General features: G+C 42.7%; 1 protein-coding gene across 1 annotated transcript; it reads right to left on the bottom strand.

Annotated features, from left to right (window-relative positions):
• Positions 1 to 1,421: 1,421 nt before the first annotated feature.
• Positions 1,422 to 17,994, bottom strand: LOC117440823 (F-box only protein 41-like). Its single transcript, XM_034077056.2, has 17 exons — positions 17,834 to 17,994; positions 16,365 to 16,570; positions 14,503 to 14,934; positions 12,511 to 12,590; positions 11,685 to 11,757; positions 7,649 to 7,867; positions 7,486 to 7,550; positions 7,000 to 7,107; positions 6,227 to 6,408; positions 5,951 to 6,147; positions 5,401 to 5,516; positions 4,538 to 4,690; positions 2,664 to 2,759; positions 2,460 to 2,578; positions 2,139 to 2,297; positions 1,658 to 1,773; positions 1,422 to 1,500 (listed from the first exon to the last, which is right to left on the bottom strand). The coding sequence occupies exons 2-17, from the start codon at positions 16,548 to 16,550 to the stop codon at positions 1,447 to 1,449; spliced, it is 2,355 nt and encodes a 784-aa protein (XP_033932947.1). The 5' UTR covers positions 16,551 to 16,570; positions 17,834 to 17,994; the 3' UTR covers positions 1,422 to 1,446.
• Positions 17,995 to 20,959: the final 2,965 nt, after the last annotated feature.

Genomic DNA, 20,959 nt, shown 5'->3' with positions numbered 1-20,959 from the left:
CCGTGTCACGGCCTTTCCCACTGATCATAGTTCCATCGTTGAGGTCGACTAGAATTACATCGCTCAATGTTCCAAACTCACATTGGTTTCTCACAGCGTCTCTGTATCGTGTGTGTGTTCACTCTGTCCTACACGCCTTGTTGGAGCTCCTGCCCCCCCCCCCCTGTGAGCCCAGTGGCCGTCTGCGAGTCAGCGAAACCCAGCCCGAACACACACACACAGCCTGGCTGGGAGTTTGTGCTCACACACCGACTCCCAGCCTCGCCGCATCCCGCCGTCTCAGGGAGGAGAAATTGGCGGGGCTGCAGCTGAGAAAAGAGAGTGTGTGTGTGTGTGTGTGTGTGTGTGTGTGTGTGTGTGTGTGTGTGAGGATTGAGTGTGTGTGTCGCTTCCAATCCTCACACACAAACACGTAACGTAACGGCTCCGCGGATGGGTCCAGTTGGGTTTGGGCACGTCACTGATCCCAGGAGGAAACAGAATGTCCAGCGAGGCGTTGTGGGCACAGACGGGTCTTCTCTGTGTCGGAGTTCTACTCGCTACAGGGTGCACTTTGAGGGTTTGTGACCGCAGACCGTTTTCATGCAGAAGAACCTTCAGAACACGAGGGGGAAAAACACACGACACTAAACATCTGAATGTCTTTGGTGCAAATGTATCTGTGTTGTTGTGCATATAGTTAGTGTAAAGCTACAGGATAAAGGTTGGAGTACATCGTACGGTGGGAATAAAGGGCTTCTATGACTTCAGAACGGGGAGTATGGCTTTCAGAAGTACTCATCGGTCTCTGGCGTCTAATAATAAGAGGTTAATTAAGTTGTTATTTAAAGCGGAATAAAGCTGATGACGACGGGGAGATTCGGCTTTGTTGGTAAGAAAAATAGTTTAAGACTTAATTGTATTTCTTGGGACAGAATGAAGGCTTTACTATGGTTCAGGTTTTGTCAAAAATAGAGTAAAAATGCAAGAGTTTTGTTTAAAAAAAATAAAATTGCTAAAGGAAGACTAAGGGCTGTTTTACTAGAGTGCAAAATATACTTAGAAAAATGTGTGTGTGTGGCCTAGCATTACTATACTTGTGGGGACCTACATCTGTTTACACAGTCACGTGTGGGGACTCGCCTCCCTTATGGGGACCTCCAATGTGTCCCCATAAGGGAGGCGAGTCCCCACACGTGGGGACTCGCCTCCCTTATGGGGACACATTGGAGGTCCCCATAAGGGGAGTCATTAATTTTAGGGTGAAGACTTAGTCAGGGTTAGGCATGTGTTGGTTATGGTTATGATAAGTCCCCAGGAGATGCGTGTGTGTGTGTGTGTGTGTGTGTGTGTGTGTGTGTGTGTGTGTGTGTGTGTGTGTGTGTGTGTGTGTGTGTGTGTGTGTGTGTGTGTGTGTGTGTGTGTGTGTGTGTGTGTGTGTGTGTGTGTGTGTGTGTGTGTGTGAGATCATCCAGTTTTAATTTGCAGGACGTCACACAGACCGGGACGTTTCTGGAGAACCTGAAGAAAGAAAAAAATATATAAAAAAACCACATTTAATTTATTTTCATTTATGTTTCCACTTATATATTTACCGATTTATTTATATTTTTATTTCACTAATTATTTATATATTTATATATATATATTTATTTATGATGTTTTCACTCCCTCTCACCTTCAGTGTGTTCAATATCTCCCAGAACAGATGCTGAGCTTCCTGAGAGTCGGGCTCCTCGAAGTAATCCGACACTGAGACCTCCACACCCATGGACCTGATGTTCTCACACACACCTGCACACACACACACACACACACACACACACACACACACACACACACACACACACACACACACACACACACACACACACACACACACACACACACACACACACACACAAAGAATACCAATACATGTGGATTAATCAACCGCTGAAAATAGTCCCCCAAAGAATGCACTATTTCCAGCTCTGTTAACCCCGTGTGTGTGTGTGTGTGTGTGTGTGTGTGTGTGTGTGTGTGTGTGTGTGTGTGTGTGTGTGTGTGTGTGTGTGTGTGTGTGTGTGTGTGTGTGTGTGTGTGTGTGTGTGTGTGTGTGTGTGTGTGTGTGTGTGTGTGTGTGTGTGTGTGTGTGTGTGTGTGTGTGTGTGTCTCACTGTGGAAGTGTAGAAGGGCCTGGCCGCTGACAGGAGTGTGTGTGAGGATCAGTGTGTGTACACTCTTCAGTCCGGCCTCACACAGCGCCGTCGCCACCTGAAGGCCGAGGTCGGAAACACGCTCCAACTCCAACACCTGGAGCTGAGCACAGCTACGCACTACACACACACACACACACACACACACACACACACACACACACACACACACACACACACACACACACACACACACACAAATAGTCTTTTCTCTGTAAAGAAATACCCTAACTGACAAAAAATAATATAAATGCATAAAATGTCTCAATAGTGCTGTTTTACCTAAGGCGACCAATCCCTGCGTCCCACAGCCGGCTCCGCCCACACTGAGGGATTGGAGGCGGGGCCAGCATCGACCAATCGTCTGCAGGCAGCGGTTTCCGAAGCGAGTGGGCTGTTGGCTAAAGAAAAACAAATATGTTTTATTGTACTTAGCCACTGTGTGTGTGTGTGTGTGTGTGTGTGTGTGTGCGTGCGCGTGCTGACCAGGGGTGAGCTGGCGCCACCTGCAGGCTGCTGATGTTCCTGCAGCCTGCACCCAGGGCCCAGAGAACCTCGTGACCAAGAGGATCTGAAGAGCTCCTGCACACAGGTAACAAAAGAATTATACAATTAGAATAATCTATAATAAAATGTTGGCCATAATTGACATATTTTCCAAAAATAATACACTTACCAATGAATAAAGAAAAATAAAACAATTTATATTACTCTGAATTCAAACTGCTTCTGAATATAGATAGGAGGCAAATTATCTATAAAGATAAGAGATAACTTTATTATCCCAATGTTGGGTTGCAGCAGCATAAAAGATGGCATTGTACAAATTAAAAGATTAGAAATAAACATTCCAAAATGTAAACATCTCAATAGAAATCAAATAGCATTAAAAATACACATGTTGAATTACACATTTTCAGTAACAAAATATATAGCAGGATATTATATATACATAAGTATGTGAGGAATGGAATATTACATATTTGAATGATATACAGCCAGGTGAACAGACAGGTGAACAGCCAGGTGAACAGACAGGTGAACAGACAGGTGAACAGACAGGTGCACAGACAGGTGAACAGCCAGGTGAACAGACAGGTGAACAGCCAGGTGAACAGACAGGTGAACAGACAGGTGAACAGACAGGTGAACAGACAGGTGAACAGCCAGGTGAACAGACAGGTGAACAGACAGGTGAACAGACAGGTGAACAGACAGGTGCACAGACAGGTGAACAGACAGGTGCACAGACAGGTGAACAGACAGGTGAACAGACAGGTGAACAGCCAGGTGAACAGACAGGTGCACAGACAGGTGAACAGACAGGTGAACAGACAGGTGAACAGACAGGTGAACAGCCAGGTGAACAGACAGGTGAACAGACAGGTGCACAGACAGGTGAACAGCCAGGTGAACAGACAGGTGAACAGCCAGGTGAACAGCCAGGTGAACAGACAGGTGAACAGACAGGTGAACAGACAGGTGAACAGACAGGTGAACAGACAGGTGAACAGACAGGTGCACAGACAGGTGAACAGACAGGTGAACAGACAGGTGAACAGACAGGTGAACAGACAGGTGAACAGACAGGTGAACAGCCAGGTGAACAGACAGGTGCACAGACAGGTGAACAGACAGGTGAACAGACAGGTGAACAGCCAGGTGAACAGACAGGTGCACAGACAGGTGAACAGCCAGGTGAACAGACAGGTGAACAGACAGGTGAACAGACAGGTGAACAGACAGGTGCACAGACAGGTGAACAGACAGGTGCACAGACAGGTGAACAGACAGGTGAACAGACAGGTGAACAGACAGGTGAACAGACAGGTGAACAGACAGGTGAACAGACAGGTGCACAGACAGGTGAACAGACAGGTGCACAGACAGGTGAACAGACAGGTGAACAGACAGGTGAACAGCCAGGTGAACAGACAGGTGCACAGACAGGTGAACAGACAGGTGCACAGACAGGTGAACAGACAGGTGAACAGACAGGTGAACAGCCAGGTGAACAGACAGGTGCACAGACAGGTGAACAGACAGGTGAACAGACAGGTGAACAGACAGGTGCACAGACAGGTGAACAGCCAGGTGAACAGACAGGTGAACAGACTGGTGAACAGACAGGTGAACAGCCAGGTGAACAGACAGGTGCACAGACAGGTGAACAGACAGGTGAACAGACAGGTGAACAGACAGGTGAACAGCCAGGTGAACAGACAGGTGCACAGACAGGTGAACAGACAGGTGCACAGACAGGTGAACAGACAGGTGAACAGACAGGTGAACAGACAGGTGAACAGACAGGTGAACAGCCAGGTGAACAGACAGGTGAACAGTGCCACAGGTTAACTCACCTGTAAGTGAGTGTGTTCAGGTTCCTGCTGTAGCAGCTGGCGAGCCACAGCGTTCTGTCTGTGAGGATGTGAGGACACTGAGAGACAGACAGGTGAAGCAGACTCCCCCCCGCCGACCGGAGCAGGACCTCCACCCCGGGCTCCACTACGCCCCTAACACAGAACACACACAGGTAAACTACAACACCCACAATGCACTTTGGGAGCACTTTGCTTCCCTTGTCACTACCCCGATCTCACCATGTTCAAATCGAAACTCACCTCTTCAGAACGGCTTTTAATCTGTAGCTCATGTTGTGTTTTATGTATTTTAAGTGTGTTGTTTCAATTATGATTTGTTGCTTTGTAAAGTGTCTTTGAGTTTCTAGGAAAGCGCTCTATGAATAAAATGCATTATTGTTATTATTATTATTATTATTATAATATCCTTTCTGCTTATTTTCGTGCTAACATGAAAAATGTAGCTTGATAAAAAAAATTCTAATAATACATTTAATGTATAACCACTTTTTTAAATATTCAAAGACATTTCAGAAAAATATTCCATACGACAAACATGCATAAAATAAATAAGTGAAAAAACAAGAAGCAATGAAATAAATTGAGAAAAGATAAGACCTTAGAACAGAGAGCAGTCAATTTGGCAGAATTATGACGAGTGTGTGTACGCTTGTATTGGATGCTTTGTGAGGACACGTGGAGGGCACTCCTGCATTGTGAGGACACTTAGTCCTTTTTTAAGTTTAAAAATGTGATTTTAAGTGAAATGTAAAGACACAGGTTAATGGGAGTCAGTGGGTAGGTTTCAAAAGATTTTGCTGAGTCTGACGCATGATATTTTGTACTAAAAAGTAGTTTTTTACCGTGTGTTTTTGTGGTAATCCTCCCGCGTCTCGTCGGCTCGTCTGCTCCGAGGCTTAAGGTTGTGCAGAACCACGGACTGAGTCTGAGTGCACCACTGAGACAGGGTCGTCAGGAACTACACACACACACACACACACACACACACACACACACACACACACACACACACACACACACACACACACACACACACACACACACACACACACACATAAAGGAACACGGTTAATGTGGATTCAAAATAGTCCCTGAGGAATGCACTTTTTCTAGTTCCTTTATGGAGTAACTGACGTTTTTTTTAAATAAAAAAACACATCTGTGAGGTGATACATGCCAAAACTACCCGTACAAATAAATCAATAATAAATATATATAAATATAAATCATAAATATAATACCTTTATCAGAATGAATTTGGAGTTTAAATATAATACCAAAATAGTTCTAAATCAAAAACTAAGAATTCTGTTCTCTATAGTATCAGACCAATAATATGTTTTAATTATGTATAATATTTGACCGATATTTCAACAAAGATGGCCACCCTACCTCAGCGGACACCCTGGCGTTTTCCAGCCGGAGGTGTGTCCATACGGCCGGGTGCCTAGCAACGAACAGCCAATCAGAGCAGACCTCGGCAGCGTGCAGCAGCGAGCGCACGTCCAAATATGGAAACACGCAGAAAAGACCCGCCCTCAAACGCAAGATGTCCGCCAGGTGAGGACGGGCTGGTGAAAGGGAGGCATCTGGAGGAAGAGGAGAGGCTTTTATTCTGAAGGGGCCACAGGAAGTGATGCAATAACATGAACAAATCAAACAGTTTACCTGTGCCAGGTGTGTTTTTCCGGGCGAAAACGAGCCTCCTGATCTCAGCGCTGCACCAGAATTCTTCCTCTTCCTCCTCTTGTTCTTCTATTTCTTCATCCTCCTCTTCCTCTTCTTCTTCGGTGCTGTATTGGCGAAGGTTTCTTTTGCTCCACGTCCTCTGACAGCCTCCCTCCTGCTCCCTGGAAACACAAGAGGAAGATCCTTTTTACTTTACTTAATGCACATGTATCTAAAACACATAATTGTTGTACCCATGCAGAAGAAGAAGAAAAACAACAACGATGTATATTAGCTGCTACTAGCACACACCACTGCTGCATTGTGGGTAATATAGGTGCCATGGCTAATGTTATATAAATTATCTTTAAAGACCATTGCACCTTTTATTTTCTTGCAAAATACTTAACCTATAAATCCTTCAAAACTAGCAGCTCTTTAAGATGGCACTACGGGAATTAGCTTAGCATGCTAACTTCCACTATAAGTCGGCGTATTTTAGTCTAAATCTGCTAAATGTACACCTTTTTTTTACGTACCTCGGTCTCTCTCTTTACCTTGACTTCTTATATTTATATAAAAAATTATATTTATTTTTATTTTAACTTATATTTTATTATTTCTGAATCTAATATAAGTAAAAGTTTGTCTGCAGCCTTGCTAGCATCTTGCATGCGACTGTTCTACGGGAATTAGCTTAGCATGCTAACTTCCACTATAAATTGCCATATTTTAGTCTAAATCTGCTAAATGTACACTTTTTTTGTACGTACCTCGGTCTCTCTCTTCTGGTCCAGGGTGGAACATGTTGTTGGAGCCCCCCCTCTTCATCCCATCCTCCAGATCCCAGGGAGGAAGTCCGCATCAGACCAGAAACACCACTGCAACATGGAGAGGAACATTAAACCTAGATAATGTAATGTAAGGAAAAGCGCTATAAAAATCCAATGTATTATTATTATTATTGCATTATCAGAATCAGAAACAGGTTTATTGCCAGGTGGGTTTACGCGTACGAGGTATTTGACTTGATGTCATAAAAAATAACATAAAATAATATCAGAAATAATTACAAATATAGTAAAATATTGCAGTATTTAAATAGAAATAGAATGGAATAAAAAGGAATAATATTATTATTATGAGTTATTAGGGGAAAAGTGCAAAATTACCAGAACATTTTTCAAATTATTCTTAAAAGATTAACAATATAATTTATCTTATGGTGCAAACGTGATACTCGTGATGCGTTCAGGTACCTGTAGGGATGTTGGCTGTACAGCTGCTCCCCCAGTCTGCAGGAACCCGACACGCTGTAACTCCTCTGCAGGAATCAGGGCGAGGACGTGTCAACAAATACTTTATGTATTAAATATTTGAATACCGTAATATACAGTATATTCATATTTCTGTGTTTCTCACCCTGTTTCCGATGCTGCCCTGCATCTTGTCTGCCAGGACGTCCTCAGTGCTGGCGTCCAGACTGCGCCCCCCCCACCCGACTGCAGGTGTGTGTCCATGTGTGTGGGTGTAGGGGTGTGTGTAAGGTTCAGTGTGTGTGTACAGATGTGTGTGTGAGCTGGCCAGAAGTAACTGTCTCTCTGCACGGTCAGCGCGCGCCAACAGCGTCTCGATGAACACCTGAAGACAACCGAAAGGGGTTTAAATTCCGGGATCAGGACTCATGATGCTGACTCGTTTCAGGGATTAGGACTCATAATGCTGACTCGTTTCAGAGGACTCATAATGCTGACTCGTTTCAGGGATCAGGACTCATAGTGCTGACTCGTTTCAGGGTTCAGGACTCATAATGCTGACTCGTTTCAGGGGACTCATAATGCTGACTCGTTTCAGGGATCAGGACTCATAATGCTGACTCGTTTCAGGGATCAGGACTCATAATGCTGACTCGTTTCAGAGATTAGGACTCATAATGCTGACTCGTTTCAGGGGACTCATAATGCTGACTCGTTTCAGGGGACTCATAATGCTGACTCGTTTCAGGGGACTCATAATGCTGACTCGTTTCAGAGGACTCATAATGCTGACTCGTTTCAGAGGACTCATAATGCTGACTCGTTTCAGAGGACTCATAATGCTGACTCGTTTCAGGACTCATAATGCTGACTCGTTTCAGAGGACTCATAATGCTGACTCGTTTCAGAGGACTCGTAATGCTGACTCGTTTCAGAGGACTCATAATGCTGACTCGTTTCAGGGATTAGGACTCATAATGCTGACTCGTTTCAGGGGACTCATAATGCTGACTCGTTTCAGGGGACTCATAATGCTGACTCGTTTCAGAGGACTCATAATGCTGACTCGTTTCAGGGGACTCATAATGCTGACTCGTTTCAGAGGACTCATAATGCTGACTTGTTTCAGAGGACTCATAATGCTGACTCGTTTCAGGGATCAGGACTCATAATGCTGACTCGTTTCAGAGATTAGGACTCATAATGCTGACTCGTTTCAGGGGACTCATAATGCTGACTCGTTTCAGGGGACTCATAATGCTGACTCGTTTCAGGGGACTCATAATGCTGACTCGTTTCAGGGGACTCATAGTGCTGACTCGTTTCAGAGGACTCATAATGCTGACTCGTTTCAGAGGACTCATAATGCTGACTCGTTTCAGAGGACTCATAATGCTGACTCGTTTCAGGACTCATAATGCTGACTCGTTTCAGAGGACTCATAATGCTGACTCGTTTCAGAGGACTCGTAATGCTGACTCGTTTCAGAGGACTCATAATGCTGACTCGTTTCAGGGATTAGGACTCATAATGCTGACTCGTTTCAGGGGACTCATAATGCTGACTCGTTTCAGGGGACTCATAATGCTGACTCGTTTCAGAGGACTCATAATGCTGACTTGTTTCAGAGGACTCATAATGCTGACTCGTTTCAGGGATTAGGACTCATAATGCTGACTCGTTTCAGGGATTAGGACTCATAATGCTGACTCGTTTCAGAGGACTCATAATGCTGACTCGTTTCAGGGGACTCATAGTGCTGACTCGTTTCAGGGGACTCATAGTGCTGACTCGTTTCAGGGTTCAGGACTCATAATGCTGACTCGTTTCAGAGGACTCATAATGCGGACTCGTTTCAGAGGACTCATAATGCTGACTCGTTTCAGGGATTAGGACTCATAATGCTGACTCGTTTCAGAGGACTCATCATGCTGACTCGTTTCAGGGATTAGGACTCATAATGCGGACTCGTTTCAGAGGACTCATCATGCTGACTCGTTTCAGGGTTCAGGACTCATAATGCTGACTCGTTTCAGAGGACTCATAATGCTGACTCGTTTCAGAGGACTCATAATGCTGACTCGTTTCAGGGGACTCATAATGCAGACTCGTTTCAGAGGACTCATAATGCTGACTCGTTTCAGAGGACTCATAATGCTGACTCGTTTCAGAGGACTCATAGTGCTGACTCGTTTCAGAGGACTCATACTGCTGACTCGTTTCAGGGGACTCATAATGCGGACTCGTTTCAGAGGACTCATACTGCTGACTCGTTTCAGAGGACTCATAATGCAGACTCGTTTCAGAGGACTCATAATGCTGACTCGTTTCAGAGGACTCATAATGCTGACTCGTTTCAGAGGACTCATAATGCTGACTCGTTTCAGGGGACTCATAATGCGGACTCGTTTCAGGGATTAGGACTCATAATGCTGACTCGTTTCAGAGGACTCATAATGCTGACTCGTTTCAGAGGACTCATAATGCTGACTCGTTTCAGGGATCAGGACTCATAATGCTGACTCGTTTCAGGGATCAGGACTCATAATGCTGACTCGTTTCAGGGGACTCATAATGCAGACTCGTTTCAGAGGACTCATAATGCGGACTCGTTTCAGAGGACTCATAATGCAGACTCGTTTCAGAGGACTCATAATGCTGACTCGTTTCAGGGGACTCATAATGCTGACTCGTTTCAGAGGACTCATAATGCTGACTCGTTTCAGAGGACTCATAATGCTGACTCGTTTCAGGGGACTCATAATGCTGACTCGTTTCAGAGGACTCATAATGCTGACTCGTTTCAGGGGACTCATAATGCTGACTCGTTTCAGAGGACTCATAATGTTGACTCGTTTCAGGGGACTCATAATGCTGACTCGTTTCAGGGGACTCATAATGCTGACTCGTTTCAGGGGACTGATCATGCTGACTCGTTTCAGAGGACTCATAATGCTGACTCGTTTCAGGGGACTCATAATGCTGACTCGTTTCAGAGGACTCATAATGCTGACTCGTTTCAGGGGACTCATAGTGCTGACTCGTTTCAGAGGACTCATAATGCTGACTCGTTTCAGGGGACTCATAATGCTGACTCGTTTCAGGGGACTCATAATGCTGACTCGTTTCAGGGGACTCATAATGCTGACTCGTTTCAGAGGACTCATAATGCTGACTCGTTTCAGAGGACTCATAATGCTGACTCGTTTCAGAGGACTCATAATGCTGACTCGTTTCAGAGGACTCATAATGCTGACTCGTTTCAGGGGACTCATAGTGCTGACTCGTTTCAGAGGACTCATAATGCGGACTCGTTTCAGGGGACTCATAATGCTGACTCGTTTCAGGGGACTCATAATGCTGACTCGTTTCAGAGGACTCATAATGCTGACTCGTTTCAGAGGACTCATAATGCGGACTCGTTTCAGAGGACTCATGATGCTGACTCGGTTCAGAGGACTCATAATGCTGACTCGTTTCAGGGGACTCATAATGCTGACTCGTTTCAGGGGACTCATAATGCTGACTCGTTTCAGGGGACTCATAATGCTGACTCGTTTCAGAGGACTCATAATGCTGACTCGTTTCAGGGGACTCATAATGCTGACTCGTTTCAGAGGACTCATAATGCTGACTCGTTTCAGAGGACTCATAATGCTGACTCGTTTCAGGGGACTCATAATGCTGACTCGTTTCAGAGGACTCATGATTCTGACTCGGTTCAGAGGACTCATAATGCTGACTCGTTTCAGAGGACTCATAATGCGGACTCGTTTCAGGGGACTCATAATGCGGACTCGTTTCAGAGGACTCATGATGCTGACTCGGTTCAGAGGACTCATAATGCGGACTCGTTTCAGAGGACTCATGATGCTGACTCGGTTCAGAGGACTCATAATGCTGACTCGTTTCAGAGGACTCACAATGCGGACTCGTTTCAGAGGACTGATGATGTTGACTCGTTTCAGGGGACTCATAATGCTGACTCGTTTCAGGGTCAGGACTCATAATGCTGACTCGTTTCAGAGGACTCATAATGCTGACTCGTTTCAGAGGACTCATAATGCTGACTCGTTTCAGGGGACTCATAATGCTGACTCGTTTCAGGGGACTCATAATGCGGACTCGTTTCAGAGGACTCATAATGCGGACTCGTTTCAGAGGACTCATAATGCTGCTCTCTATAGAAGATCTTTGATCACCTGTAGTCTGGATTTTGCCTCTGCCTCTTTCTCAGCAGTTTCCCTCAGAAAAGACTCAATGTCCACCATCTCCCTGAAAACACACACACACACACACACACACACACACACACACACACACACACACACACACACACACACACACACACACACACACACACACACACACACCGTCAGTATAACATAGGATATTTTGCAAGGCTTTATATATTTTTTTATGTATTTTATCCATCTCTTAACCGAGCTTTAGATGCCGATACAATTGTATAAATGCCACATGTGCATCACACACACACACACACACACACACACACACACACACACACACACACACACACACACACACACACACACACACACACACACACACACACACACACACACACACACACACACACACCCTCAGGCCCGCACTGTCATCTTACATTTAGCATCACTGTGTGTGTGTGTGTGTGTGTGTGTGTGTGTGTGTGTGTGTGTGTGTGTGTGTGTGTGTGTGTGTGTGTGTGTGTGTGTGTGTGTGTGTGTGTGTGTGTGTGTGTGTGTGTGTGTGTGTGTGTGTGTGTGTGTGTGTGTGTGTGTGTGTGTGTGTGTGTGTGTGTGTGTGAGTGAGAGATGCAGATTAAACATGACGTGTCCTCTGTCTGTGCATCACGTCCTGTTTCTCAGCTCATTATAAACAGACAGATAGATTATTTTTAGATCAAAGTTTAAATGCTAAAAATAAAAATAACATGATAAAGAAACGCGAAGTATTTTATTTGTATTATTATTTTTTTTTAAATGTTTAGTGTAAATGTAATGATGAAAGTGGGCAGGTACTGACTGCTGCCGTTCGTTCAGCTCTTTGTCTTTTCCTTCCAGATCTTTCTTCAGGCGCTCCATCATCTCCACCGCAGCACAGACCTGGAGTCAAAGTCAATCACTTTTAAAAACATACTTTTTAGTAACAGTTTAATATTTATTTTGTATATATATATATATATATATATCACATGTTTTTTCAACTACTTGTCCACTGTGGTGGACATGTTGTTAACATGCATCTCCTCTTACTCCTTTGAGCTACTCTATCGATCCCTGATGTGCTGCACAGAGGACATCCTGGGCTTTCCAGTGATGTCATTGGTTAAAATGGCATGCTGGGAAGTTCCTCTTTCTTTTCATCCAAAATGGCTGCATACCAGAAACACATGTTATAGAAGAAGCAGGAGGAGAAGTCAAATATTGCTGAATAATTGTCATTTTTACCATGAAAATCATATATTCTTGTTTATTCACACGTGAGGAACTATATCACTAGTTCTGAAAGCAATTCAATAATTCAAGTTTTCAAATAACAGCCCTTTTATAAATGTCCATCCTAGTGGACGTCAGGACCGTCTTCATGGACTTTATGACTCAATATCGTTGCAGGAGACGGAACTGAATCAGACATTTCCTGCACCAGAAAGTTCAGGGAGATTCAGATGTTGAGCTCTGAGATGTTGAGAGAGGTGAGGCTTTCACACCTGGGACAGAAGAGGGTCAAGAAGAAGGGGGGGGGGGGTGCAGGGGGCTCCATGAGCGCACAGACAGAGAGACAGAGAGGGACGAGCTGGAAAGACATGCCCCCTGTGGACCTAGAGTAGCCCGTATGTCTTATTGTTGTTTTTATCTGAAGTGGAGCCATGACACATGAGAGCTGCCTCAGGAAGCTTTGTTTCTGTGAGCCGGTCAGATGGAGACACATCCATACAACTAGTCGAGATGACCTACAGCCCGTGCCGACTGGAGTCAGTGAGGTACTCTCACTACATCGACTACAAAGTCTTTGAATATCCAGAAAGACTCACCAAAAAACAAGCTAGTTCTGTATTGACCAAATAAACAGCAATGTTCAGATCAATGACTTATTCATGTTTTAAATAAAGCTGAATGTATTATTGTGTTAATATCACTCTAAAACCACAATACGTTACATAGTCCATCTGTTCGTTTTGGCTGTCTTTTCAAACTAATATGGTCCCGACGTCCTCTACAGTGGACATACTGTAACATTTTAAAATAAAATAAAAAAAGTCTAAATTGCAAGATGTTTTTTTGACCCTAAATAGGTAGGAAATCACAAAAAAAAGGAAATTGTAAGACACTTTTTTTCCTCGGGTCCCAGGATATTATTTTGTGTATTTTCCACCCATTCTACATATATTTTTTGGACATATTTTTTAAATGTATGTTTTACCTACTTTTCAGATATTTCATATATTTTTGTGGGATTTTTTACATATTTTTCCGATATTTAAAATGAATATTTTTCTTCTACTTTTCTGATATTTTTCAGATACCCTTTAGAGCAGTGCTTCTCAAAGTGTGGTCCGTGAGCGCCCCCTAGTGGTCCGTGAGTATATTGGAAAAATGTCACATTTGAAATAAATACATTTAAGTTTTTCGCACTCTCGTGGGAATATCTCTGCAATGGAACGAGCTTACGTTTCACTTTCGATTGCATGATATAGCCCAGATAAACACCTTCATCACACATGTTGCCACTTGTTTGTACCATTTTCGGGTGATTTGTAAAAAAACTATGTGTTTTGGGATATTTGTGGAGCTAGGTGGTCCGCGAGTGTTTTTTTATTGGTTAAGTGGTCCTTGGTATGAAAAAGTTTGAGAAACACTGCTTTAGAGATTAATCACCTAAAAAATGTTTAGCACATACTTTCTGGACCCTTTTTGACATTTATACTGTTTAGTGATCAAATAATCTGCATATTGATGAAAAAAAACACGTTTTAATTTCAGCTCCAGTAATCTGTAATCCCCCAGCAGCGCTCACCTGTCTGGACAGGTACGACGCCCGCTCCTCCACTTCCTGTTTCTGGCTCTTCAGCCTCTCTCGGCCCCGCCTCTCTTTCTCTAGCTCCGCCTCCCTCTTCCGAAGCTCCGCCTTCAGTCGAAACACTCGTCGGTTCACCCTCTCCTCGACCTCCGCAAACATCCGTCCGATTTTAAGATCCACTCCGAGTCCCAGACGCTCTTCCAGCCCGATGTCAATGACCTCCAGGTTCAGGACCCCCACTTCACGTAGCTTCGTATCCAGGAAAGGCTGCACAGACTGGGGGAGAGCCAGAGCTTTGGAGAGGTCCTCTGGAGGATCCCCGAAGGAGGCCAGGTCCATCTGGAGGGAAAGGCCCAGAGAGGAGCTCTGTTTCTGGGGTAAAACGGGACCAGGGAGGGGGAGCAGAACGCTGGAGCTCCGGACACGACCCTGAGAGGAGAGAACTCTTTAAAGTAGAGACACTACATACTGATATACACCTGAACATCAGCAGGAGAGGACTCTTTAAAGTAGAGACACTACATACTGATATACACCTGAACATCAGCAGGAGAGGACTCTTTAAAGTAGAGACACTACAACATCAGCAGGAGAGGACTCTTTAAAGTAGAGACACTACATTCTGATATACACCTGAACATCAGCTGGAGAGGACTCTTTAAAGTAGAGACACTACATGCTGATATACACCTGAACATCAGCAGGAGAGGACTCTTTAAAGTAGAGACACTACACACTGATATACACCTGAACATCAGCAAGAGAGGACTCTTTAAAGTAGAGACACTACACACTGATATACACCTGAACATCAGCAGGAGAGGACTCTTTAAAGTAGAGACACTACAACATCAGCAGGAGAGGACTCTTTAAAGTAGAGACACTACATACTGATATACACCTGAACATCAGCCGGAGAGGACTCTTTAAAGTAGAGACACTACATACTGATATACACCTGAACATCAGCAGGAGAGGACTCTTTAAAGTAGAGACACTACATGCTGATATACACCTGAACATCAGCCGGAGAGGACTCTTTAAAGTAGAGACACTACACACTGATATACACCTGAACATCAGCAGGAGAGGACTCTTTAAAGTAGAGACACTACATACTGATATACACCTGAACATCAGCAGGAGAGGACTCTTTAAAGTAGAGACACTACATACTGATATACACCTGAACATCAGCAGGAGAGGACTCTTTAAAGTAGAGACACTACATACTGATATACACCTGAACATCAGCAAGAGAGGACTCTTTAAAGTAGAGACACTACATACTGATATACACCTGAACATCAGCAAGAGAGGACTCTTTAAAGTAGAGACACTACATACTGATATACACCTGAACATCAGCAGGAGAGGACTCTTTAAAGTAGAGACACTACATACTGATATACACCTGAACATCAGCAGGAGAGGACTCTTTAAAGTAGAGACACTACATACTGATATACACCTGAACATCAGCAGGAGAGGACTCTTTAAAGTAGAGACACTACATACTGATATACACCTGAACATCAGCAGGAGAGGACTCTTTAAAGTAGAGACACTACATACTGATATACACCTGATCATCAGCAGGAGAGGACTCTTTAAAGTAGAGACACTACATACTGATATACACCTGAACATCAGCAGGAGAGGACTCTTTAAAGTAGAGACACTACATACTGATATACACCTGATCATCAGCAGGAGAGGACTCTTTAAAGTAGAGACACTACATACTGATATACACCTGAACATCAGCAGGAGAGGACTCTTTAAAGTAGAGACACTACATACTGATATACACCTGAACATCAGCAGGAGAGGACTCTTTAAAGTGGGGTTGATGTTACCTGTGACAGCACCAGCAGGGTCTCGTAGGTGTGTCGGCTGACCAGGTGAACACGGAGCTCAGGTACGGACGAGAAACGAAAACCGTCTCCACAGCGAGGACAGAAGTAGGGCAGTGAGGAGGAAGAGGGACAAGAAGAGGAAGAAGATGATGAAGAAGAAGAGGAAGAAGAGGAAGAGGAAGACATTCTTCAGCAGGAAGCTGCACCTGCAAGACGAAACCAGAGCGAGGCAGAGAGATGTGAAATATCATAAAAGCACCCAAGAATAAAAACTGGGTCAGAGTGTGTGTGTGTGTGTGTGTGTGTGTGTGTGTGTGTGTGTGTGTGTGTGTGTGTGTGTGTGTGTGTGTGTGTGTGTGTGTGTGTGTGTGTGTGTGTGTGTGTGTGTGTGTGTGTGTGTGTGTGTGTGTGTGTGTGTGTGTTGCATAATTGATTTTGCACAGATAAAGATTTAATGAGAGTGAAGTCTGTAGAATAAAAATATTAATAACATCTTCTGCAAAAGTGTGTGTGTGTGTTTATATGATATTGTTTCATGTAGGAACTCGTTATGTTGATACATGTTGGCACACACACACACACACACACACACACACACACACACACACACACACACACACACACACACACACACACACACACACACACACACACACACACACACACACACACATGCTTGATGGATTTGACGTTTGTAGGCCGTGTGTGTAATCGTTCAGTGAAGCATGCGTCTTCCACCCTACTGACTCTGTGTGTGTGTGTGTGTGTGTGTGTGTGTGTGTGTGTGTGTGTGTGTGTGTGTGTGTGTGTGTGTGTGTGTGTGTGTGTGTGTGTGTGTGTGTGTGTGTGTGTGTGTGTGTGTGTGTGTGTGTGTGTGTGTGTGTGTGTGTGTGTGTGTGTGTGTGTGTCCATGCAGAGGAATTATCACGGATGGATGCGCAGGAAGAAAGAAATGTATTTTTCTAGGTTTGCGTCTTTTATTCTTCAGTTTATTTCCTGTTTTTAATCATCTCACTTTCCTGAGGCAGTTTTGTTTTATTGTTATATCTTAAATATATCAACAACAACAACAACAACAACCATTGGATGTAAATGATTTACACAGATAAATAAACCTCATAACTCCCGTGTTCTGGCTTTCTGATCAATCCTTTCTGGAGGACTTTGTCGTGTTTTTGGTAAATAAAAATGTGTCAAATTTGTCATATTTTACTTCCATTTTATTTGTACTTTATATTAAATAGATATGTTATATACATATATCTGTATACTGTTGCTATGTATATTTGTAGTTATTAATCTTGACATTGTTCCTACCCAATGCGTGAAAACATGCAGCAGTAACACGTCAAACAGATCTGATTATTATTATTTGTACAGTCTACATGCGTGTGTGTATGTGCGTGTGTGCGTGCGTGCGTGTGTGTGTGCGTGTGTGTGTGTGTGTGTGTGTGTACCTGAACTCTCACCTGTGCAGCAAACGGAGATCTGTATCGTGCGTCGATCAATCGGCTCTACGGTAAGATCCCCTCCCGGTTGCCATGGTTTCCTGCTCCTCTTTTTACACTCCGAGCGTCTGAACGAGACATCCCATAATCATGAACACCAAGCTCCCGTCCGGCTGCGAAAACACTCTGAACTCTGCAGCGACGATCTGTGTGAGTGTGCGTGTGTGTGTTTGCGTGTTGCTGGTGACGTCAAACCGCGTCACGAGGTCCTGATGTGCAGATGATGGCGGAGCAAAAGAGGGAGGGGCTACAAATACATTCATTTTTAAAATACGTTTTTTTATTTTATTTGTATTATTATTATTTCATAGTGAATCATTATTAATGTAATTTTTTTATTATTATTATTTTTTATTGTTTTATTTTTATTTTATTTGTATAATTAATTTTATTATTATCGTTTTTTTAAACGAACAAACAATAACATTTTCAAGCAACAAATAATTGCTTTAAACAAATAGCAATATTTCAACAGAAGTAGAAAAAGAAATAGTCTTAATTTAAATGTATTTGAAATGAAATATACTTATAAATCATCATTTCTGTCACAAAGTGGATTCTGTTGGTGTAGCTAACATGCTAACAGCGGATCATGCTAACAGCGGCTCTTTAAAGTGTGTTGGATCAGTTGGAGGACTTCCGGTGAGCAGGACTCAGAATGACGTCACTCAGGTGAGGAGGCTAAAGTTCTGAGTTGTTTTATTGGGTTTAGGGTTTTTTAATGTGCATATCGTCTCTCTACTTGTTGCCCTGCTGAGTGTGTCTATGTAATTCTGATGAAGCTCATTTAGCGTGTTGTTGTGTTGTGTTGTGTTGTGTTGTGTATACTGAACGAGTTGTTCCAGAGGCGTCCATCACGTGCTCTCTGTCACCTCACTTATATACAAGGTGGCATTTAATGCAATTCACGTCATAATTAAATGTTACACAGTAAATCCAGAGGTGGGAAGTAACTAAGTACATGTACTCAGGTAAGTACCACTTAGAGGTACTTGTACTTTACTTGGGTATTTCCATGTTATGCTACTTTGTACTTCTACTCCACTACAGTTCAGAGGTAAATGGTGTACTTGTACATGATCTGAGTACTTCTACTTTTACTCAAGTACAAGATCTGAGTACTTCTACTTTTACTCAAGTACAAGATCTGAGTACTTCTACTTTTACTCAAGTACAAGATCTGAGTACTTCTACTTTGACTCAAGTACAAGATCTGAGTACTTCTACTTTTACTCAAGAACAAGATCTGAGTACTTTTACTCAAGTACAAGATCTGAGTACTTCTACTTTTACTCAAGTACAAGATCTGAGTACTTCTACTTTGACTCAAGTACAAGATCTGAGTACTTCTACTTTGACTCAAGTACCAGATCTGAGTACTTCTACTTTTACTCAAGAACAAGATCTGAGTACTTCTACTTTAACTCAAGTACCAGATCTGAGTACTTCTACTTTTACTCAAGAACAAGTTCTGAATACTTCTACTTTTACTCAAGTACAACATCTGAGTACTTCTACTTTTACTCAAGAACAAGATCTGAGTACTTCTACCTTTACTCAAGTACCAGATCTGAGTACTTCTACTTTTACTCAAGTACATGATCTGAGTACTTCTACTTTCACTCAAGTACAAGATCTGAGTACTTCTACTTTTACTCAAGTACAAGATCTGAGTACTTCTACTTTTACTCAAGTACACGATCTGTGTACTTCTACTTTGACTCAAGTACAAGATCTGAGTACTTCTACTTTTACTCAAGAACAAGATCTGAGTACTTTTACTCAAGTACCAGATCTGAGTACTTCTACTTTTACTCAAGTACAAGATCTGAGTACTTCTACTTTGACTCAAGTACAAGATCTGAGTACTTCTACTTTTACTCAAGTACCAGATCTGAGTACTTCTACTTTTACTCAAGAACAAGATCTGAGTACTTCTACTTTAACTCAAGTACCAGATCTGAGTACTTCTACTTTTACTCAAGAACAAGTTCTGAATACTTCTACTTTTACTCAAGTACAACATCTGAGTACTTCTACTTTTACTCAAGAACAAGATCTGAGTACTTCTACCTTTACTCAAGTACCAGATCTGAGTACTTCTACTTTTACTCAAGAACAAGTTCTGAATACTTCTACTTTAACTCAAGTACAAGATCTGAGTACTTCTACTTTTACTCAAGTACACGATCTGTGTACTTCTACTTTGACTCAAGTACAAGATCTGAGTACTTCTACTTTTACTCAAGAACAAGATCTGAGTACTTTTACTCAAGTACCAGATCTGAGTACTTCTACTTTTACTCAAGTACAATATCTGAGTACTTCTACTTTTACTCAAGTACAAGATCTGAGTACTTCTACTTTTACTCAAGTACAAGATCTGAGTACTTCTACTTTGACTCAAGTACAATATCTGAGTACTTCTACTTTTACTCAAGTACCAGATCTGAGTACTTCTACTTTTACTCAAGAACAAGATCTGAGTACTTCTACTTTAACTCAAGTACCAGATCTGAGTACTTCTACTTTTACTCAAGAACAAGTTCTGAATACTTCTACTTTTACTCAAGTACAACATCTGAGTACTTCTACTTTTACTCAAGAACAAGATCTGAGTACTTCTACCTTTACTCAAGTACCAGATCTGAGTACTTCTACTTTTACTCAAGAACAAGTTCTGAATACTTCTACTTTAACTCAAGTACAAGATCTGAGTACTTCTACTTTTACTCAAGTACATGATCTGAGTACTTCTACTTTTACTCAAGTACAAGATCTGAGTACTTCTACTTTTACTCAAGTACACGATCTGTGTACTTCTACTTTGACTCAAGTACAAGATCTGAGTACTTCTACTTTTACTCAAGAACAAGATCTGAGTACTTTTACTCAAGTACCAGATCTGAGTACTTCTACTTTTACTCAAGAACAAGATCTGAGTACTTCTACTTTAACTCAAGTACAATATCTGAGTACTTCTACTTTTACTCAAGTACAAGATCTGAGTACTTCTACTTTGACTCAAGTACAATATCTGAGTACTTCTACTTTTACTCAAGTACCAGATCTGAGTACTTCTACTTT

This window comes from Pseudochaenichthys georgianus, unplaced genomic scaffold, assembly GCF_902827115.2.
Source record: "Pseudochaenichthys georgianus unplaced genomic scaffold, fPseGeo1.2 scaffold_1258_arrow_ctg1, whole genome shotgun sequence".
Lineage (NCBI taxonomy): Eukaryota > Metazoa > Chordata > Actinopteri > Perciformes > Channichthyidae > Pseudochaenichthys > Pseudochaenichthys georgianus.
The sequence above is the reverse complement of the archived record's forward strand: the minus strand, read 5'-3'. Positions and strand labels throughout refer to the sequence as shown.

What these genes read in the sequence shown, in the direction of transcription:
- LOC117440823 (XM_034077056.2), bottom strand. Translation starts at nt 16,550, where the DNA reads ATGTCTTCCTCTTCCTCTTCTTCCTCTTCTTCTTCATCATCTTCTTCC. An exon ending in GAGCTGAACGAACGGCAGCA is followed by an intron (nt 11,758 to 12,510) that starts GTCAGTACCTGC and finishes GTGTGTTTTCAG; the next exon opens with GGAGATGGTGGACATTGAGT. An exon ending in CTGAACACACTCACTTACAG is followed by an intron (nt 2,760 to 4,537) that starts GTGAGTTAACCT and finishes ACCTGTGTGCAG; the next exon opens with GAGCTCTTCAGATCCTCTTG.